The 21,414-nt window shown below is 49.4% G+C and overlaps 1 protein-coding gene across 5 annotated transcripts in view; it reads left to right on the top strand.

Annotated features, from left to right (window-relative positions):
• The window catches only part of TEX12 (testis expressed 12), a 56,429-nt gene extending 36,106 nt beyond the window's left edge, over nt 1–20,323 (top strand). For all 5 annotated transcript variants that reach the window (XM_088448536.1, XM_088448534.1, XM_088448535.1 and 2 more), the window contains exon 6: nt 20,000–20,323. In XM_088448536.1, coding sequence (XP_088304662.1) covers nt 20,000–20,144 — 145 coding nt within the window. In that variant the 3' untranslated portion in view covers nt 20,145–20,323. The remainder of the gene's footprint in view (nt 1–19,999) is intronic.
• The last annotated feature ends 1,091 nt before the right edge of the window (nt 20,324–21,414 follow it).

Raw genomic sequence — 21,414 nt, 5'->3', positions numbered from 1 at the left:
GTAATTCCCGCACAATATTGGTGGCGTTGTCAGATATCACAAATCCCCAGGAGAGTCTAAGTGGGGTAAGCCACTGGGCGATGATTTCCCTCAGTTTCTCTAAGAGGTTGTCGGCGGTGTGCCTCTTACTGAAACCGGTGATACACAGCGTAGCCTGCCTTGTAACGAGCTGGCGTTTCTGAGATGCTGCTACTGGTGACGCTGCTGCTGTTGCTGCGTAAGGTGATACATCTACCCAGTGGGCTGTCACAGTCATATAGTCCTTAGTCTGCCCTGTTCCACTTGTCCACATGTCCGTGGTTAAGTGGACATTGTGTACAACGGCATTTTTCAGGACACTGAGGACACTTTTTCTGACGTTTCTGTACAGTCTCGGTATCGCCTGCCTAGTGAAGTGGAATCTAGACGGGATTTGGAACCGGGGACACACTACCTCCATCAATTGTCTAAATCCCACTGCACTAATGGCGGATACCGGACGCACGTCTAACACCAACATAGCAGTCAAGGCCTCAGTTATACGTTTTGCTTCAGGATGACTGCTGTCGTACTTCATCCTCCTCGCTAAGGACTGTTGGAGGGTCAATTGTTTAGTAAAAGTAGTGGTGTTCCTACTTCCTCTCTGGGATGATGAACGACTCCCAGCAACAGCAGCAGCGGCAGCAGTAGGCGTAGCAATGCAGGATCCTCCAGAGGAATCCCGGATAGGAGAGTCAGTCATGCCAGTGACATGGCCTGCAGGACTACTTCCGATCCTGACTAAGGAGGAAATTGACGAGGAGGGAGTTGACGGTGTGGTTTGCAGGCGCTTGGATACAACAGGACAACGGGATTTAGGTGTCCCTGGACTGCTTACGGTCTTAGCCAAAGTTTCTGAACTTGACAGTAACTTTTTATGAACGCGCTGCAGGTGCCGTATAAGGGAGGATGTTCCTAGGTGGTTGACGTCCCTACCCCTACTTATTTCACCTTTACATATGGTACATATGGCAAGACAGTTGTTGTCCGGATTTGGATAGAAATATTGCCAGACCAAAGAGGTGGAATGTTTGGTCTTCTGCCCAGGCATGACCGTGATGGGCTTTTTCATCCCACGGACAACAACTGTCTCCCCCGGAGCCTGATTTAAACAAACCACATCACCATCAGAATCCTCCTCGCCAACTTCCTCCTCAGCGCCAGCTACACCAGTATCCTCATCCTGTTGTACTTCAACAGTGACATCTTCAATTTGCATATCAGCAAGTGGACTGTGGGTGCTCCTTTCAGCACTTGCAGGGGGCGTGCAAATGGTGGAAAGAGCCACCTCTTCCCGTCCAGTGCTGGGAAGGTCAGGCATCGCAACCACCACCACACTTGGACTCTCCTTGGGGATTTGTGATATCTTCTTAGAAAGCACAGTTCTTCGCTGTGCTTTTGCCAGCTTAACTCTTTTGATTTTTTTAGTGGGAGGAGGGCTTCCATCGTCATGTGAAGCTGAACCACTAGTCATGAACATACTAGGGATCGACCTTAGCCGTTCCTTGCCACTCCGTGTCGTAAATGGCATATTGGCAAGTTTACGTTTCTCTTCAGCTGATTTAAATGTCTTTTTCAAGGTCATTTTCCTGAACTTTGCCATTTGGGATTGTATGTGCCCTCTACTATGACATTGGGCATCGGCCTTGGCAGACGACGTTGATGGCATGTTATCGTCTATGTCATGACTAGTGGCAGCAGCTTCAGCACTAGGAGGAAGTGGTTCTTGATCTTTCTCTATTTTATTTTTATCGGAGAAAGTTTGGTCCTCCATTTATGTTATATCGATTTGATATATACGTGCGGCTAAACACAGAAAATAATTTTTTTTTTGGTTTGGACTGGAGTGTACTTTGTGGGTTACAGCACCCTTTAACGGTCAAGCCAGCCGGCCCTTTACTTATGACACAGGCGCACTCTTGGCACTACTTTGTTGATGCACGTGCGGCTACTGCGCACACAATTCACAAACACAGAAAATAATTTTTTTTTGGTTTGGACTGGAGTGTACTTTCGGGGGTTACAGCACCCTTAACGGTCAAGCCAGCCGGCCCTTTACTTATGACACAGGCGCACGCTTGGCACTACTTTGTTGATGCACGTGCGGCTACTGCGCACACAATTCACAAACACAGAAAATAATTTTTTTTTGGTTTGGACTGGAGTGTACTTTCGGGGGTTACAGCACCCTTTAACGGTCAAGCCAGCCGGCCCTTTACTTATGACACAGGCGCACGCTTGGCACTACTTTGTTGATGCACGTGCGGCTACTGCGCACACAATTCACAAACACAGAAAATAATTTTTTTTTGGTTTGGACTGGAGTGTACTTTCGGGGGTTACAGCACCCTTTAACGGTCAAGCCAGCCGGCCCTTTACTTATGACACAGGCGCAAGCTTGGCACTACTTTGTTGATGCACGTGCGGCTACTGCGCACACAATTCACAAACACAGAAAATATGAGATATGGTAAGAACTTACCCTTGTTATCTCTATTTCTACGAAGTCCATAGGGTTCCACAGGATACCTTGGGGTATAGGTGTGACGTCAGTCGCAGGGCACCAAAGAGTTAAGCTTTCAGCCTCCCAGGATGCACTAGGTCCCCCTCCTATACCCCGCCCCCGGTCCAAGGCACCTCAGTTAGTTACCAAGCCATAGGCCGGAGGAGGAGAAGGAAGAGAGAGAACAAAGATCTGGACACATACAAGAATCACATTCTCACCAGAGGGAGACGGAAAACTGGTGACCAGAGCAAAGCCCATCTGCAGCACAGGTGCGACAGGGCGGGAGTCCTGTGGAACCCTATGGACTTCGTAGAAAAAGAGATAACAAGGGTAAGTTCTTACCATATCTCATATTTTCTACTTCAGGGTCCATAGGGTATCCACAGGATACCTTGGGGATGTCCCAAAGCAGTATCCTTTAAGGGTGGGGACGCTCCTGTGCAGAAAGGAGAATCCGCCGCCCGAAGGAAGCATCCTGAGAGGCGAAGGTGTCAAACCTGTAATACCTCACGAAGGTATGGACAGAAGACCACGTAGCAGCCTTGCAGATCTGAACTGCCGAGGCACCACGTCGAGCTGCCCACGAAGGACCCACAGACCTAGTGGAATGAGCCTTCAGAGAAGGAGGGACCGGTAGGCCTTCATGAAGATAAGCTTCAGAAATAGCCATACGGATCCAGGCTGCCAAAGTTTGCTTTGAAGCAGGCCAACCCTTTTTACGGAAGCCATAGAGGACAAACAAAGCGTCCGACTTCCTAAACGAAGAAGTGCGGTCAACATAAGTCCTTAAGGCCCGCACAACATCCAAAGAGGCCTCACCCACGGAAAGACCCGGTGAGTTAAAGGCCGGAACAACTATTTCCTCGTTAACATGAAACTGGGAAACAACTTTGGGAAGAAACTCGGGCCGAGTGCGGAGCACTGCCCTGTTCCCATAAAAAACCAAGAAAGGGGGTCTACAAGAAAGAGCCCCTAACTCAGAAACACGTCTGGCCGAAGCAATGGCCAGAAGGAAAACAGTCTTAGCTGTTAGCCATTTAAGATCCACTGAGCCCAGTGGTTTAAACGGCGGTCCTTGGAGAGCCCTCAGGACCACAGCCAAATCCCAAGGCGCCACAGGTGGAACAAAGGGCGGCTGAATGCGGAGAACACCCTGCATAAAGGTGCGCACATCCGGGATTGTAGCAATCCTACGGTGAAACCAGACAGATAGGGCCGAAACCTGTACCTTCAAAGAAGCAAGGCGAAGCCCATGATCTAGTCCCGCTTGCAGGAAGGCGAGAATCCGAGACAGACGAAACTCCCGCGGTGCATAACCTCTTGGTCGACACCACTGGAAGAACGTATGCCACATGCGATGGTATACCCTCGCGGAAGACGGTTTCCGAGCTCGTAACATGGTACGCACCACAGAGCTGGAAAACCCCCGGGACCTCAGCATGGCCGTCTCAACAGCCACGCCGTCAAAGACAGCCGAGTCAGGTCCGGGTGAAGGCAAGGACCCTGAGACAGAAGGTCCGGTCGTAGCGGCAACCGCAGAGGAATGTCCACGGACAGACCCTGAAGGTCTGAGAACCAGTGCCGTCTGGGCCACGCGGGAGCTATCAACAGGAGCGTCCCTCCTTCCTGTTTGAATTTCCGGATTACCCGTGGAAGAAGGGAGACCGGAGGGAACAGGTATGCGAACCGGAACGTCCACCGGACGGACAGAGCATCCACCAGAGACGCCCCTTCGTCTCTTGTGCGAAACCCATACACCGGCAACTTGTTGTTGTGCCGGGACGCCATGAGGTCGATTTCTGGAAGACCCCACCTGTCCACCAGTAGTTGAAAAACGTCCGGGTGCAGGGACCATTCCCCCGGATGAACGTCCTGGCGACTTAGAAAGTCCGCCTCCCAATTTAGAACTCCCGGGATGAAGACCGCTGATATGGCCGGAAGATTGCGCTCCGCCCAAACCAGGATCCGAGAGACCTCTACGAGAGCCGCCCGACTGCGAGTTCCTCCTTGCCTGTTTATGTAGGCCACGGTGGTAGCGTTGTCCGACTGGACCTGCACCGGGCGACCCTGGAGAAACCGCTGTGCCTGCTGGAGAGCATTGAAGACCGCACGGAGTTCCAAGATATTTATTGGAAGCTCCGCTTCTGTCGGCGTCCACCTGCCCTGGAACAAGTGTGGACCCGAAACTGCTCCCCAGCCCCGAAGACTGGCGTCCGTTGTCAACAGGACCCAATTTGGAACCCAGAACGGACGTCCCTTGTTGAGGTGGGCCGTCTGTAACCACCACGCAAGGGACAGGCGAACCTCCTGGGTGAGCACAATCGTCTGGGACTTCAAAGACTGAGTCAGCCCGTTCCACTTGGACAGGATCAGGTGCTGCAGAGGTCTGGAGTGAAACTGGGCGTATTCCACCATATCGAACACCGACACCATGGAGCCCAGTAACCTCATCGCCGAGTGTAAGGACACCCGGCGGCTGTGCAGGCAACTGCGCACCCTTGACTGTAAAGCAGAGATCTTGTCCTCCGTCACGAAGATCCTTTGCTGTCCCGAGTCCAATAAGGCTCCAAGATGCAGAATCCTCCGAGACGGGATTAGAGTGGACTTCTGCCAGTTGATTAGCCAGCCGTGCCGTTGCAGCAGTGCAATGGTCAGGTCCAAGTGGCGTAACAGGAGCTCTGGAGATCCTGCCACCAATAACAGGTCGTCCAAATACGGCAACATGCGGACTCCCTGCAGCCGCAGAGAAGCCGCCATGACCGCCATCACCTTGGTGAAAACACGTGGTGCTGTTGCCAGGCCAAAAGGTAACGCCCGAAACTGGAAGTGGTCGCTGCGGATTGCAAACCTGAGGAACTGTTGATGGCGCCAAAGAATAGGGACATGCAGGTAAGCGTCCTGTATGTCCAATGACACCAAGTAGTCCCCAGGTTCCAGCGCCAGAATGATGGACCGTAGGGTCTCCATCCGAAACTTCGGGACCCGCAAAGACTTGTTGAGTGCTTTGAGGTTGAGAATCGGACGATATGACCCATTGGGTTTCTGTACCAAAAATAGATTTGAATAGAAACCCTGGCCCCTCTGGGAGAATGGAACCGCCACTATAACTCCAGCCTGGAGCATAGTGTGCAATACCTTCCGCAGCTCCGTAGCCTTGTTCCGGTCTGATGGGAGACCCGTGGTGAAGAAGCGAGCCGGGGGTCTGTGCCGGAAGGAGAGGGCGTATCCGTGGGAAACCACCTCCAGAACCCAAGTGTCTGTCGTAGTGGTCGACCAACACTGGGCGAACTGTAGCAGGCGGCCTCCCACCCTGGGATCCCCCAAAGGGAGGCCCGGACCGTCAGGCCGCAGGCTTGTCATCTGGCTTGGGGGCCGGACGTCTGGTACTCCATGCCTGCTTCCGGGGCTTGACCGATTTCTTAGGGCCAGCCTGTCGAGGAAACGACTGTGGTTTGGGCCTGCCCTGGGCCCTAGATGACCGAAAGGACGATGGTCCCGAACCAGAAGGAGCAGCGGCCGACGGGAGACAAGCAGATTTGGCTGCCGCCAGCGTGGCCACAATCTTATCCAGATCCGGACCGAAGAGAACTTCTCCGGTAAACGGCAACGCTTCCAGACCTTTCTTGGAATCTGCGTCCGCCTTCCAGGATCGCAGCCACAAGGTGCGACGAGCAGCTACCGCTGCTGAAGAAATTCTAGACACCAGAGTACTAATGTCTAGAGCCGCCTCGTTGATGTAGGTGGCCGAATCACGGAGATTGCCAATCAACTCCGCCTGTTCGGCCGGACAGTCGGATTCAAAAGAAGCCTCTAATGAATCCGCCCAGCGCTCCATCGCTCTGGCAACCCAGCAAATGGCCATAGCCGGCCGTGCTGCCCCCCCTGCAAGGGAATAAGCGGACTTCAGGCAGATTTCTACCTTGCAGTCCGTAGCATCCTTAAGGGAGGACATGGATGGCATCGGCAATGTGGCACTACGGACAAGACGGGTCACGTGAGAATCCACCTGTGGAGGGGATTCCCACTTAGCAAAATAATTATCCGCGAACGGATAAGCCACCGCCAGGCGTCTCTGCGGCTGGTATCTTTTGCCAGGTTGTTTCCACGCCTCCTCTAAATGGTCCACCAACTGACCCGAAAGAGGAAAGACTGTGGCATCGCCCTTCACATCTTTGAAAAAGGCATACTTAGATTTAGCCGCTGGGGGAACTTCGTCCTCAATCACCAAGGCTGTGCGGACCGCCCGAATAAGTCCAGGAATATATACTTTGGACTTAGCATCAGCGTCCTTAGTATGGAGAGGTTCCTGATCGTAAGGATCAAGAATCTCCCCATCATCAGACGTCCCTTCGTCATCCTCATAAGGAGCGGACAGAGACGCCACCGGCCTTTTATGAGGCCGCATCACAGACTCCCCTTGCAACACATCCGACAAGTGCTGTACAGAACTCGTCAGGGAGTTAACCCACGCTGGCTCCTGAGAACCCGGGAGCGGGGAAATAGGGAGACTGTGGGGTACCACCAATTGTCGTGGGAACCCCTGCATGGGTGACGACACCACAGACTGCTGGGACAAACCCCTCGGAGTAAACGCGGGCTGCGGAGCTAACTGGCCCACTAAAGCTGTTAACGCCTGAGCGAAACAAGCCCAGGGCGGCTCCTGTACCGGTGCTGTAACCGTAATAGGCCGCGCCATGGACAAACACTGCCGGCAAAGTCCCTCCGCGCTACCCTCCCCCTCCGCTAATGGTACTTTGCACGTGGTACACTGTAGCCGGAGGGGAAAATCACTTTCAGACATGATGGCACAACGTATGTGACCTCTCTCACCAATTAAGTATTAAATAGGCGAGAGACCACCCTGCAGCACCGCACCGCAAGGGCTTTAGCAGAAGAACAGGGACAGTAATAAAGCTGACAGTTTAGAGAAGAAAAGTTACAGGCAGCAGCGCTAGCACAGTCACATACAATGCAGAGAAATAACAATTCCTGCACTAACAGCGCTGATCACTCAACTACACAGACACAGGGCCTGGTAGGACACAGCGCTGCATACACAGACCTGACCACAGCGGAGGAGAGGTATGCGGGGGGACCCAGACCACGATGCTTCCGTCCAGCGCTTCCAGCAGCGTTCACCATGCGTTCTGGAGAAGATGGCCGCCGAGGAGCAGAGAGGAGGCTGGCCTGGGGGAGGAGCGCTGCCACAGGACCAGTCGGCAGCATGCAGAGAGGGCTGTGTGCAGCGGGGGAGGCGCCGGCTGTGAGACAGGGAAGGCGCGCTCCCCTGGCATGCATTTAACCCCTGGGACGCCGCAGCGCTACCGCTCTGCTGCGGTCCGCTGTCCCAGGGGGTAGTGGAAGCGCAGGTTGGTCGCCTGGCTCCACGCTGCAGCCAGTCCCCAGGGAGCCCCCTGCCTGGGGACTTAGGACCATGTGATCAGCGGGGACCCACCGCGGGACCCCGCTGCTTACCTCTGTCCCCCTTGAATCCGGCCATGGTCCGGAGCATCTGGGGTCACCGCTAGCTGTGACCCCAGACGCCCACCAGCATCCCCGGATCAGTACCGGCGTTCTGGTACCGGCAGAGTGTAGGGAAGACAGCATGGACGTCAGGACTGACTGTCCATGCTGTTCATCCAGATGTGCAGCCACAGCTGCATGAAGAATAAGCTTCAGGGGCTCTTCTAGCCCCCACTCCAACAGGTGCACCCGACTCCGGCCGGGCACCAAACTAAACTGAGGTGCCTTGGCCCGGGGGCGGGGTATAGGAGGGGGACCTAGTGCATCCTGGGAGGCTGAAAGCTTAACTCTTTGGTGCCCTGCGACTGACGTCACACCTATACCCCAAGGTATCCTGTGGATACCCTATGGACCCTGAAGTAGAAAATAATTTTTTTTTTGGTTTGGACTGGAGTGTACTTTGGGGGTTACAGCACCCTTTAACGGTCAAGCCAGCCGGCCCTTTACTTATGACACAGGCGCACGCTTGGCACTACTTTGTTGATGCACGTGCGGCTACTGCGCACACAATTCACAAACACAGAAAATAATTTTTTTTTGGTTTGGACTGGAGTGTACTTTCGGGGGTTACAGCACCCTTTAACGGTCAAGCCAGCCGGCCCTTTACTTATGACACAGGCGCACGCTTGGCACTACTTTGTTGATGCACGTGCGGCTACTGCGCACACAATTCACAAACACAGAAAATAATTTTTTTTTGGTTTGGACTGGAGTGTACTTTCGGGGGTTATAGCACCCTTTAACGGTCAAGCCAGCCGGCCCTTTACTTATGACACAGGCGCACGCTTGGCACTACTTTGTTGATGCATGTGCGGCTACTGCGCACACAATTCACAAACACAGAAAATAATTTTTTTTTGGTTTGGACTGGAGTGTACTTTCGGGGGTTACAGCACCCTTTAACGGTCAAGCCAGCCGGCCCTTTACTTATGACACAGGCGCACGCTTGGCACTACTTTGTTGATGCACGTGCGGCTGCTGCGCACACAATTCACAAACACAGAAAATAATTTTTTTTTTGGTTTGGACTGGAGTGTACTTTGGGGGTTACAGCACCCTTTAACAGTCAAGCCAGCCGGCCCTTTACTTATGACACAGGCGCACGCTTGGCACTACTTTGTTGATGCACGTGCGGCTACTGCGCACACAATTCACAAACACAGAAAATAATTTTTTTTTGGTTTGGACTGGAGTGTACTTTCGGGGGTTACCGCACCCTTTAACGGTCAAGCCAGCCGGCCCTTTACTTATGACACAGGCGCACGCTTGGCACTACTTTGTTGATGCACGTGCGGCTACTGCGCACACAATTCACAAACACAGAAAATAATTTTTTTTTGGTTTGGACTGGAGTGTACTTTCGGGGGTTACAGCACCCTTTAACGGTCAAGCCAGCCGGCCCTTTACTTATGACACAGGCGCACGCTTGGCACTACTTTGTTGATGCACGTGCGGCTACTGCGCACACAATTCACAAACACAGAAAATAATTTTTTTTTTGGTTTGGACTGGAGTGTACTTTGGGGGTTACAGCACCCTTTAATGGTCAAGCCAGCCAGCCCTTTACTTATGACACAGGCGCACGCTTGGCACTACTTTGTTGATGCACGTGCGGCTACTGCGCACACAATTCACAAACAAAGAAAATAATTTTTTTTTTGGTTTGGACTGGAGTGTACTTTCGGGGGTTACAGCACCCTTAACGGTCAAGCCAGCCGGCCCTTTACTTATGACACAGGTGCACGCTTGGCACTACTTTGTTGATGCACGTGCGGCTACTGCGCACACAATTCACAAACACAGAAAATAATTTTTTTTTGGTTTGGACTGGAGTGTACTTTCGGGGGTTACAGCACCCTTTAACGGTCAAGCCAGCCGGCCCTTTACTTATGACACAGGCGCACGCTTGGCACTACTTTGTTGATGCACGTGCGGCTACTGCGCACACAATTCACAAACACAGAAAATATATTATTTTTTTAGCACTTGGGGGGAGCACCCCTGATGGACAGAGCACCCCCTGGACAACACTACAGCACTCCTTTAGGACTGGGACACTGCACAGGACTTTGGAGTGGACACAGCCCCTATGGAGAACTGACTGCACAACACAGTCCAGCCAGCCCCTATGGACTTTGAAGTAGTGGACACAGCCCCTATTAACAACAGCAGCACAGCACAACACAGCCAGCCCCTATGGACTTTGAAGTAGTGGACAACAGCAGCACTACACTACACTACACTACACAGCCCTAACTCCCACCCTCCCTCTTCACTGTCCACAGCCGAGTGAGAAAATGGCGCCGACGCGGGTACCTTATATAGGATCCAAAACCCGCGAGACTCGGAAGGCGGGATGATGACGTTTTGCCTCGATTTCAGATCCGAGTCAGGCGGGAAAAGTCGAGCCTGACTCGGATCGGACTCGGATCGGGGGGGCTCGGGGGGGTTCGGATTTCAGAAATCCGAACCCGCTCACCCCTAATATATATATATATATATCACTATTCCACACCATTCCTAGATTTGGGGTGCAACATGGTATGTGATCACTTTGTGTAAATAGATATCACAGGGGCTCTGCACTCACCATAAAAACTAACAATAATAATAAACAGTGGGGTTTTGGTTCTTGAACTGATCTATGCATTTAAGCTTGCCGCCCCTATCAAGGGATATATATATATTAGGGGTGTGCACCGGCCACTTTTCGTGTTTTGTGTTTTGGTTTTGGATCTGGATCTTTCTTCGTGTTTTGGATCTGGATTGGTTTTGCCAAAACCACCCTTCCGTGTTTTGGGTTCTGGGTTTTGTGTTTTGGATCTGTATTTTTTTGAAAAAAAGCATAAAAACAGCTAAAATCACAGAATTTGTAGGTTTTTCTGCTCCTATGCTATTATTAACCTCAATAACCTTAATTTCCACTCATTTCCAGTCTATTCTGAACACCTCACACCTCACAATAGTGTTTTTATGTCCAAAAGGTTGCACCGAGGTAGCTGGATGACTATGCTAAGCGACACGAGTGGGCGGCACAAACACGTGACCCATCTAGGAGTGACACTGTAGTGGCAGGCAGGATGGCAGTTAGAAAAACTAGGCCCCAAACTGTACATAATGCAAAGAAAAAAAGAGGTGCAAGATGGAATTGTCCTTGGGCCCTCCCACCCACCCTTATGTTGTATAAACAGGACATGCACACTTTAACAAATCAATCATTTCAGCGCCAGGGTCTGCCACACAACTGTGGCTGAAATGATTGGTTCGTTTGGGCCCCCACAAAACAAGCTGGCAATTAATGTGTCCCTGCACAAACTGGCTCTACGGAGGCAAGATGTCATCCTCATCCTCCTCATCCACCGATTCCTCACCCTCTTCAGTGTGTACATCCTCATCCTCACAAAGTATTAACTCGTCCCCACTTGAATCCACCACCACAGGTCCCTCTGTACCTTCTGGAGGCTGGTCTCCCTGGAAGAGCTGATAATTCATTTTGATGAACATCATCTTCTCCACATTCTGTGGAAGCAACCTCCTACGCCTTTCGCTGACAAGGTTCCCGGCTGCACTAAACACTCTTTCGGAGTACACACTGGAGGGGGGGCAACTCAGGTAAAATAGAGCCAGTTTGTACAGGGGCCTCCAAATTGCCTCTTTTTCCTGCCAGTACAGGTATGGACTGTCTGACATGCCTACTTGGATGCTGTCACCGATGTAATCCTCCACCATTCTGTCAATGGTGACAGTATCATATGCAGTGACAGTAGACATGTCAGAAATTGTTGCCAGGTCCTTCAGTCCGGACCAGATGTCCAAACTTGGTCCTGCCTGCCCTGCATCACCGCCAGCGGGTTGCTTAGGATACCTAAGTTTTTTCCTGGCAGCCCCAGTTGCGGGAGAAAATGAAGAAGGAGCCGTTGACGTGTCACGTTCCGCTTCAGCTGACAGTGTGTTCACCAGCAGGTCTTTGCACCTCTGCAGGCTTGTGTCGGCCGGAAAGAGAGACACCACATAGGCTTTAAACCTAGGATCGAGCACGGTGGCCAAAATGTAGTGGTCTGATTTCAACAGATTGACCACCCTGGAATCCTGGCAAAGCGAATGAAGGGCTTCATCCACAAGTCCCACATGCCGAGCGGAATCGCTCCGTCTTAGCTCCTCCTTCACTTTCTCCAGCTGCTTCTGCAAAAGCCTGATGAGGGGAATGACCTGACTCAAGCTGGCAGTGTCTGAACTGACTTCACGTGTGGCAAGTTCGAAGGGCTGAAGAACCTTGCACAACACGGAAATCATTCTCCACTGCGCTTGAGTCAGGTGCATACCCCCTCCTTTGCCTATGTCATAGGTGGATGTATAGGCTTGTATGGCCTTTTGCTGCTCCTCCATCCTCTGAAGCATATAGAGGGTTGAGTTCCACCGCGTCACAACCTCTTGCTTCAGGTGATGGCGGGGCAGGTTCAAGAGTGTTTGCTGGCGCTCCAGTCTTCGGCACGCAGTCGCTGAATGGCGAAAGTGGCCAGAAATTTTTCGGGCCACCCAAAGCGTCTCCTGCACGCCCCTGTCGCTTTTCAGAAAATTCTGCACCACCAAGTTTATTGTGTGAGCAAAACATGGGACGTGCTGGAATTTGCCCAGATGTAATGCCCGCACAATATTGGTGGCGTTGTCAGATATCACAAATCCCCAGGAGAGTCTAAGTGGGGTAAGCCACTGGGCGATGATTTCCCTCAGTTTCTCTAAGAGGTTGTCGGCGGTGTGCCTCTTACTGAAACCGGTGATACACAGCGTAGCCTGCCTTGTAACGAGCTGGCGTTTCTGAGATGCTGCTACTGGTGACGCTGCTGCTGTTGCTGCGTAAGGTGATACATCTACCCAGTGGGCTGTCACAGTCATATAGTCCTTAGTCTGCCCTGTTCCACTTGTCCACATGTCCGTGGTTAAGTGGACATTGTGTACAACGGCATTTTTCAGGACACTGAGGACACTTTTTCTGACGTTTCTGTACAGTCTCGGTATCGCCTGCCTAGTGAAGTGGAATCTAGACGGGATTTGGAACCGGGGACACACTACCTCCATCAATTGTCTAAATCCCACTGCACTAATGGCGGATACCGGACGCACGTCTAACACCAACATAGCAGTCAAGGCCTCAGTTATACGTTTTGCTTCAGGATGACTGCTGTCGTACTTCATCCTCCTCGCTAAGGACTGTTGGAGGGTCAATTGTTTAGTAAAAGTAGTGGTGTTCCTACTTCCTCTCTGGGATGATGAACGACTCCCAGCAGCAGCAGCAACAGCAGCAGCGGCAGCAGTAGGCGTAGCAATGCAGGATCCTCCGGAGGAATCCCGGATAGGAGAGTCAGTCATGCCAGTGATATGGCCTGCAGGACTACTTCCGATCCTGACTAAGGAGGAAATTGACGAGGAGGGAGTTGACGGTGTGGTTTGCAGGCGCTTGGATACAACAGGACAACGGGATTTAGGTGTCCCTGGACTGCTTACGGTCTGAGCCAAAGTTTCTGAACTTGACAGTAACTTTTTATGAACGCGCTGCAGGTGCCGTATAAGGGAGGATGTTCCTAGGTGGTTGACGTCCCTACCCCTACTTATTTCACCTTTACATATGGTACATATGGCAAGACAGTTGTTGTCCGGATTTGGATAGAAATATTGCCAGACCAAAGAGGTGGAATGTTTGGTCTTCTGCCCAGGCATGACCGTGATGGGCTTTTTCATCCCACGGACAACAACTGTCTCCCCCGGAGCCTGATTTAAACAAACCACATCACCATCAGAATCCTCCTCGCCAACTTCCTCCTCAGCGCCAGCTACACCAGTATCCTCATCCTGTTGTACTTCAACAGTGACATCTTCAATTTGCATATCAGCAAGTGGACTGTGGGTGCTCCTTTCAGCACTTGCAGGGGGCGTGCAAATGGTGGAAAGAGCCACCTCTTCCCGTCCAGTGCTGGGAAGGTCAGGCATCGCAACCACCACCACACTTGGACTCTCTTTGGGGATTTGTGATATCTTCTTAGAAAGCACAGTTCTTCGCTGTGCTTTTGCCAGCTTAACTCTTTTGATTTTTTTAGTGGGAGGAGGGCTTCCATCGTCATGTGAAGCTGAACCACTAGTCATGAACATACTAGGGATCGACCTTAGCCGTTCCTTGCCACTCCGTGTCGTAAATGGCATATTGGCAAGTTTACGTTTCTCTTCAGCTGATTTAAATGTCTTTTTCAAGGTCATTTTCCTGAACTTTGCCATTTGGGATTGTATGTGCCCTCTACTATGACATTGGGCATCGGCCTTGGCAGACGACGTTGATGGCATGTTATCGTCTATGTCATGACTAGTGGCAGCAGCTTCAGCACTAGGAGGAAGTGGTTCTTGATCTTTCTCTATTTTATTTTTATCGGAGAAAGTTTGGTCCTCCATTTATGTTATATCGATTTGATATATACGTGCGGCTAAACACAGAAAATAAATTTTTTTTTGGTTCGGACTGGAGTGTACTTTGTGGGTTACAGCACCCTTTAACGGTCAAGCCAGCCGGCCCTTTACTTATGACACAGGCGCACTCTTGGCACTACTTTGTTGATGCACGTGCGGCTACTGCGCACACAATTCACAAACACAGAAAATAATTTTTTTTTGGTTTGGCTTTGGACTGGAGTGTACTTTCGGGGGTTACAGCACCCTTTAACGGTCAAGCCAGCCGGCCCTTTACTTATGACACAGGCGCACTCTTGGCACTACTTTGTTGATACACGTGCGGCTACTGCGCACACAATTCACAAACACAGAAAATAATTTTTTTTTAGGTTTGGACTGGAGTGTACTTTCGGGGGTTACAGCACCCTTAACGGTCAAGCCAGCCGGCCCTTTACTTATGACACAGGCGCACGCTTGGCACTACTTTGTTGATGCACGTGCGGCTACTGCGCACACAATTCACAAACACAGAAAATAATTTTTTTTTGGTTTGGACTGGAGTGTACTTTCGGGGGTTACAGCACCCTTTAACGGTCAAGCCAGCCGGCCCTTTACTTATGACACAGGCGCACGCTTGGCACTACTTTGTTGATGCACGTGCGGCTACTGCGCACACAATTCACAAACACAGAAAATAATTTTTTTTTGGTTTGGACTGGAGTGTACTTTCGGGGGTTACAGCACCCTTTAACGGTCAAGCCAGCCGGCCCTTTACTTATGACACAGGCGCACGCTTGGCACTACTTTGTTGATGCACGTGCGGCTACTGCGCACACAATTCACAAACACAGAAAATAATTTTTTTTTAGGTTTGGACTGGAGTGTACTTTCGGGGGTTACAGCACCCTTAACGGTCAAGCCAGCCGGCCCTTTACTTATGACACAGGCGAACGCTTGACACTACTTTGTTGATGCACGTGCGGCTACTGCGCACACAATTCACAAACACAGAAAATAATTTTTTTTTGGTTTGGACTGGAGTGTACTTTCAGGGGTTACAGCACCCTTTAACGGTCAAGCCAGCCGGCCCTTTACTTATGACACAGGCGCACGCTTGGCACTACTTTGTTGATGCACGTGCGGCTACTGCGCACACAATTCACAAACACAGAAAATAATTTTTTTTTGGTTTGGACTGGAGTGTACTTTCGGGGGTTACAGCACCCTTTAACGGTCAAGCCAGCCGGCCCTTTACTTATGACACAGGCGCACGCTTGGCACTACTTTGTTGATGCACGTGCGGCTACTGCGCACACAATTCACAAACACAGAAAATAATTTTTTTTTAGGTTTGGACTGGAGTGTACTTTCGGGGGTTACAGCACCCTTAACGGTCAAGCCAGCCGGCCCTTTACTTATGACACAGGCGAACGCTTGACACTACTTTGTTGATGCACGTGCGGCTACTGCGCACACAATTCACAAACACAGAAAATAATTTTTTTTTGGTTTGGACTGGAGTGTACTTTCAGGGGTTACAGCACCCTTTAACGGTCAAGCCAGCCGGCCCTTTACTTATGACACAGGCGCACGCTTGGCACTACTTTGTTGATGCACGTGCGGCTACTGCGCACACAATTCACAAACACAGAAAATAATTTTTTTTTGGTTTGGACTGGAGTGTACTTTCGGGGGTTACAGCACCCTTTAACGGTCAAGCCAGCCGGCCCTTTACTTATGACACAGGCGCACGCTTGGCACTACTTTGTTGATGCACGTGCGGCTACTGCGCACACAATTCACAAACACAGAAAATAATTTTTTTTTAGGTTTGGACTGGAGTGTACTTTCGGGGGTTACAGCACCCTTAACGGTCAAGCCAGCCGGCCCTTTACTTATGACACAGGCGCACGCTTGGCACTACTTTGTTGATGCACGTGCGACTACTGCGCACACAATTCACAAACACAGAAAATAATATTATTTTTTTAGCACTTGGGGGGAGCACCCCTGATGGACAGAGCACCCCCTGGACAACACTACAGCACTCCTTTAGGACTGGGACACTGCACAGGACTTTGGAGTGGACACAGCCCCTATGGAGAACTGACTGCACAACACAGTCCAGCCAGCCCCTATGGACTTTGAAGTAGTGGACACAGCCCCTATTAACAACAGCAGCACAGCACAACACAGCCAGCCCCTATGGACTTTGAAGTAGTGGACAACAGCAGCACTACACTACACTACACAGCCCTAACTCCCACCCTCCCTCTTCACTGTCCACAGCCGAGTGAGAAAATGGCGCCGACGTGTGTACCTTATATAGGATCCAAAACCCGCGAGACTCGGAAGGCGGGAAGATGACGTTTTGCCTCGATTTCAGATCCGAGTCAGGCGGGAAAAGTCGAGCCTGACTCGGATCGGACTCGGATCGGGGGGGCTCGGGGGGGTTCGGATTTCAGAAATCCGAACCCGCTCACCCCTAATATATATATATATACACACACACACACACTAGCCAGGCCCCGGCGCTCCTGGTACACAAGTTCAGTACCTTGCTCTGGTGCCCTCCTAGAGGGTCGGCACCCTCACAATGTATCGATGTATAACAAAAGGCGACACTCAGTCTTCTTGATCAAACAGTGAACCCCATCATGGGGTATTTATTGGGTCAAGTTTCGGGGATCGTATCCCCTTCCTCAGGACAACATCAATAACAACACAAGTGCAACAAAGGTGTTATATAGACAAAATAAGTGACACCCCCATCTCCCAATGTAAACCACTAAACTGCGGTCCCATCGGCTGACAGCTGCCCTCTGTGACATTATCGGACACAGCCCCGGGACCCTGGTTACTGTAACCAAGAAGAGCAAAGATGCGGACATAGTGAAGCAGTATTAAGACGCTGAACAGCGATAAAAAGTGCAAAAAACAATGCTAAAAGTGCGAAAAGTGCAAATACATCATAAATATAACATACAGTGTGTGAAATATAATAAATTTAGAGAATGCAATAAAAACGCAGTATTACTAAGATATAAAATGCTGACCTTCAAATTAACATAATAGAGTGAACTTAATTATCATGAAAAGAGAAACTATTAACATATTATTAAACATAATATCAGAAGACAAAATAAACAAGACAAAATATTCAATAGTGATTCTAGAGCACCATCTTGTGTTCAAAAAGTAAAATCACATCACCAACTAGAATAGAACAACTGTCAACTTGGGGAAAGGACAAGATAAACTAAAATCTATAATAAAGGGCCTAAACAATATTAATTTTTATAAAAAATTAATGAGTCCCAAAGATTCTTTAAACCACGGGGGGATAAAGAATCCAGTCGATAAATCCATCTAGATTCTAACTGTAACAGTTTAATAGCCCTGTCACCTCCCCTTAATGCTACTGGAAGATGATCAATGACCCTGTATCTTAAAGCCGCCAGAGTATGTCGACAAGCTAGAAAATGGCGGGCAACTGGCTGTTCGCTAACCCCAGTTTGTAAAACTGATCGAATGGCAGACCAATGCTGGGCCACGCGGATTTTGAACTGACATTCGGTTTTGCCGATGTAGTACAAACCACATGGACAAAAGATCACATAACTTACAAACATAGAATGACAGGAAAGCGACCACTTAATTAGGAATTTCTTCCCAGAATAGGGATGAGCAATAAACTCCCCAGTACTCATGTACGAACATGTGGTGCAGTCCAAACATTTATGACACCCCTTCTTACGACTCAAAAAGGTTCTCTCCAAATGTGTATCTTTCTCAAAACCTGTAATATCAGCATGTACCACATAATCTTTAATATTTCTGCCTCTACTGTAGCAGGGCATGAGATTAGTTTCTTTAAATTCTTTAATATTCCGTTATCCAAAATACCCCTGGTCCCAAGCATTTTAGATATGGGAGACTCAACCTGTAGTCATATACTCCTGGAGGCTACTCCAACATCCTCTAGTATCTCAACAGTTGTGTATGAATGGATGGGTAAAAAGGCTTCAAATCAAAAAGAAATGATCCCCCATCAGCGATTTTCACAGAATTTATTAAGGATACAGATAACATAATGGTATAGAGAACACAGGAGAGTTAATAATAGAAAAAAGGGCTTATCTTAAAAGGTATCAAGTGCCATTGAGCAAAGTCCACACTTATGAGAGGTTGACGGTCCAGAGCCCACTGTTGATCAAAAAGCATCGGATGGTGCTTGTATTTCTTTGAAGGTTTGCCTTGGCTCTTTTTCGATCATGCAACTAGCATTCTGTTTAATCTGGGGTTGATTTTCTCTTCCAGCAGTGTCATGGGAGGTTGGCTACAGTCCCATGAACTTTAAACTTCTTAATAAATTTGCAACTGAAGTCACAGGAACATCAAGCTGCTTGGAGATGGTCTTTTAGCCTTTACCTTTACAATGCTTGTCTATACTTTTGTTACTGATCTCCTTACACAACTCTCTTCTTCCTGGTCCATGTTCAGCGTGGTGCACACGATGATACCAAACAGCAGAGTGACTACTCTTCTCATTTTAAACAGGCTGAATGACTAGTTAGTGTGATGCTAATTCAAGAAAGAAATTAGTTTGAAATATAACTATAATCCACTTATTTATTATCTTTTCTAACGGGTACCAACAAATCTCTTTAGGCCATTTTAGAATATCTTCTGAGAATAAGCAATAATTTATATATTTTCACAGTTTATTTGCTTTATTCCCTGAAATAGCAAAGGCATGAAGGTATACATAAGACAATAGCTTTTAATGTCATCACTTTTCAGAAGGAATGAGGCATGGTTTCATTGAGCTGTAAAGGTACAAACAAATTTGTCCACGTCTGTGGTTCCAATGGAACCTTGCAGCCAATTGAGTCGCCCTCTAAATGTCATGGAAAACAGCTCATGGGGATATTTGCATCCATCCATGGCGCATTATTGCACTGTGGGGGTGATTGAGCTTAGGACGGAATTGCAAAACTGCACGCAGGCAGCTTTGCAATTCCATCCTTGCTAATATGCAAATGCAGCAGGAGGTGTATGACACCCTCTGCTGCATTTGCGATAACAGCAGGCTAGGATCACCATCGCAACCATCGGTTACTCAGGCTGGCCAGTTTGCGAGGCCATGAAACTACATCAGTGGATGCAGCTCCTGGCCTTGCTACTGGAAAACAGGGCGGACACCCCCCCTCCCCCGTTTCTGGGAACATCGGCTGCCCCCCGCACCGCTCCTCAAATGCCTGTCAATCAGGCAGAGGCATAGAAGGGGCTGCTTGCGATCCCGCTGGACCCGTTCTGCACATTCGCAGAACAGGTCCTGCACATGCACAGATTCCCGATAATACGTGCAATGCTGATTCATCCCCTGTGTTCGCAAATGTAGGTTCAAATGAAGTAAATCTAGGGCTAAGTTTAAATCTTTTCATTGCTTACTCAAATGGCGGACATGTGGGAAACTGCTTGCACTAAAATATGTATATATATTTTTTTTTAAAGTGAACGAGCAGCTGTGGATGTTCTGTATGTGCACGAATTTGATGAAATACTTAAGGATGCCAGATCAGTGGAAATTCAGTTAAAACAGAAAATGGAAAGCCTTAAGAACAGTTTCTCTATGATTGCAAATAATTTATCTTTCTAAAGTAACTTAACATTTTAAAATAAGTTAGATTAGTAAAAACTGCTTGATTATGTACTGTTTATAAGTTTATGCTGCTTAAATGTTACAGGTTTATAACTTACAGTTGTAAGGCAAATGTTAAATAGAAGCTGCCTAGAACATAGTTGTGTATTTAAGAAACATTCTGAAATAAATCAATTCCCAAGGTATCAAAAGTGAAAATGTGTATATTGTTTATTTTCATTAAAGAAGAAACCCTATTTCAGTGATTAGGGTGAAAAAAAATGTGGGTCCCAGGGTCCTCTCACTTTTAAAAAATCAAGGTCCTACTCCACGATTTTTGGGTCACCTCACAATTTATGCTTTTGAGCTCCCCATATGCCATGAGACAACCCCACATGCCCTACACATACTGTGCACTATGGAAGTCACACTCATAGTTTCAGTACAGATATCTGTAGTGCTTATAAATACTTTCATTGATCACACATAGTCAACAGGTGCAGTGCAGGGGGCAGAGAGGGGCAACCCCTCCACGTCTCTCGCTTTGCCCCCTCCATGTTATTACCTTTGCCCCCTCCTTTGTCTCTCCATTTGCCACCTCAAAGTCTCTACCATTGCCCCCACGTCTCTCTCCCACTGCTCCCTCCGTCTCCCACTGCTCCCTCCGTCTCTCTCCCACTGCTCCCTCCGTCTCTCTCCATTGCCCCCCTCTTTCTCTCTCCTACTGCACCCTCCATGTCTCTAACTTTGTCTCTTCTCAATCTCTCTCTTTGACACCTCCATGTTTCTCCCTTTGCCCCCTCCGTGTTTCTCCATTTGCCCCCTCCTTGTTTCTCCATTTGCCCCCTCCATGTATTTCCTTTTGCCCCCTCCATGTATTTCCATTTGCCCTCTCCTTGTATTTCCATTTTCCCCCTCCATGTATTTCCATTTGCCCTTTCCATGTCCCTCCCTTTGCCCTTTCCATGTCCCTCCCTTTGCCCCCTCCATGTCCCTCCCTTTGCACCCTCCATGTCCCTCCCTTTGCCCCATCCATGGCTCTGCCTTTGCCCCATCCATGGCTTTGCCTTTGCCCCATCCATGGCTCTGCCTTTGCCCCATCCATGGCTCTGCCTTTGCCCCATCCATGGCTCTGCCTTTGCCCCCTCCATGTCTCTCCATTTGCCACTTCCATGGCTCTCCTTTTGCCCATTGAATACAGTAAATATACAAAATTGACAACCCCCAAATGTTACGATCTTCAGTGACCACTCCTAGTAAGCCTTCTAGAACTCATGCTGGGAGGTCT

The sequence above is a fragment of the Taudactylus pleione genome, unplaced genomic scaffold (genome assembly GCF_031769625.1).
Source record: "Taudactylus pleione unplaced genomic scaffold, aTauple2 ptg000457l, whole genome shotgun sequence".
Lineage (NCBI taxonomy): Eukaryota > Metazoa > Chordata > Amphibia > Anura > Myobatrachidae > Taudactylus > Taudactylus pleione.
This window is presented reverse-complemented; position numbering and strand designations above follow the sequence as displayed.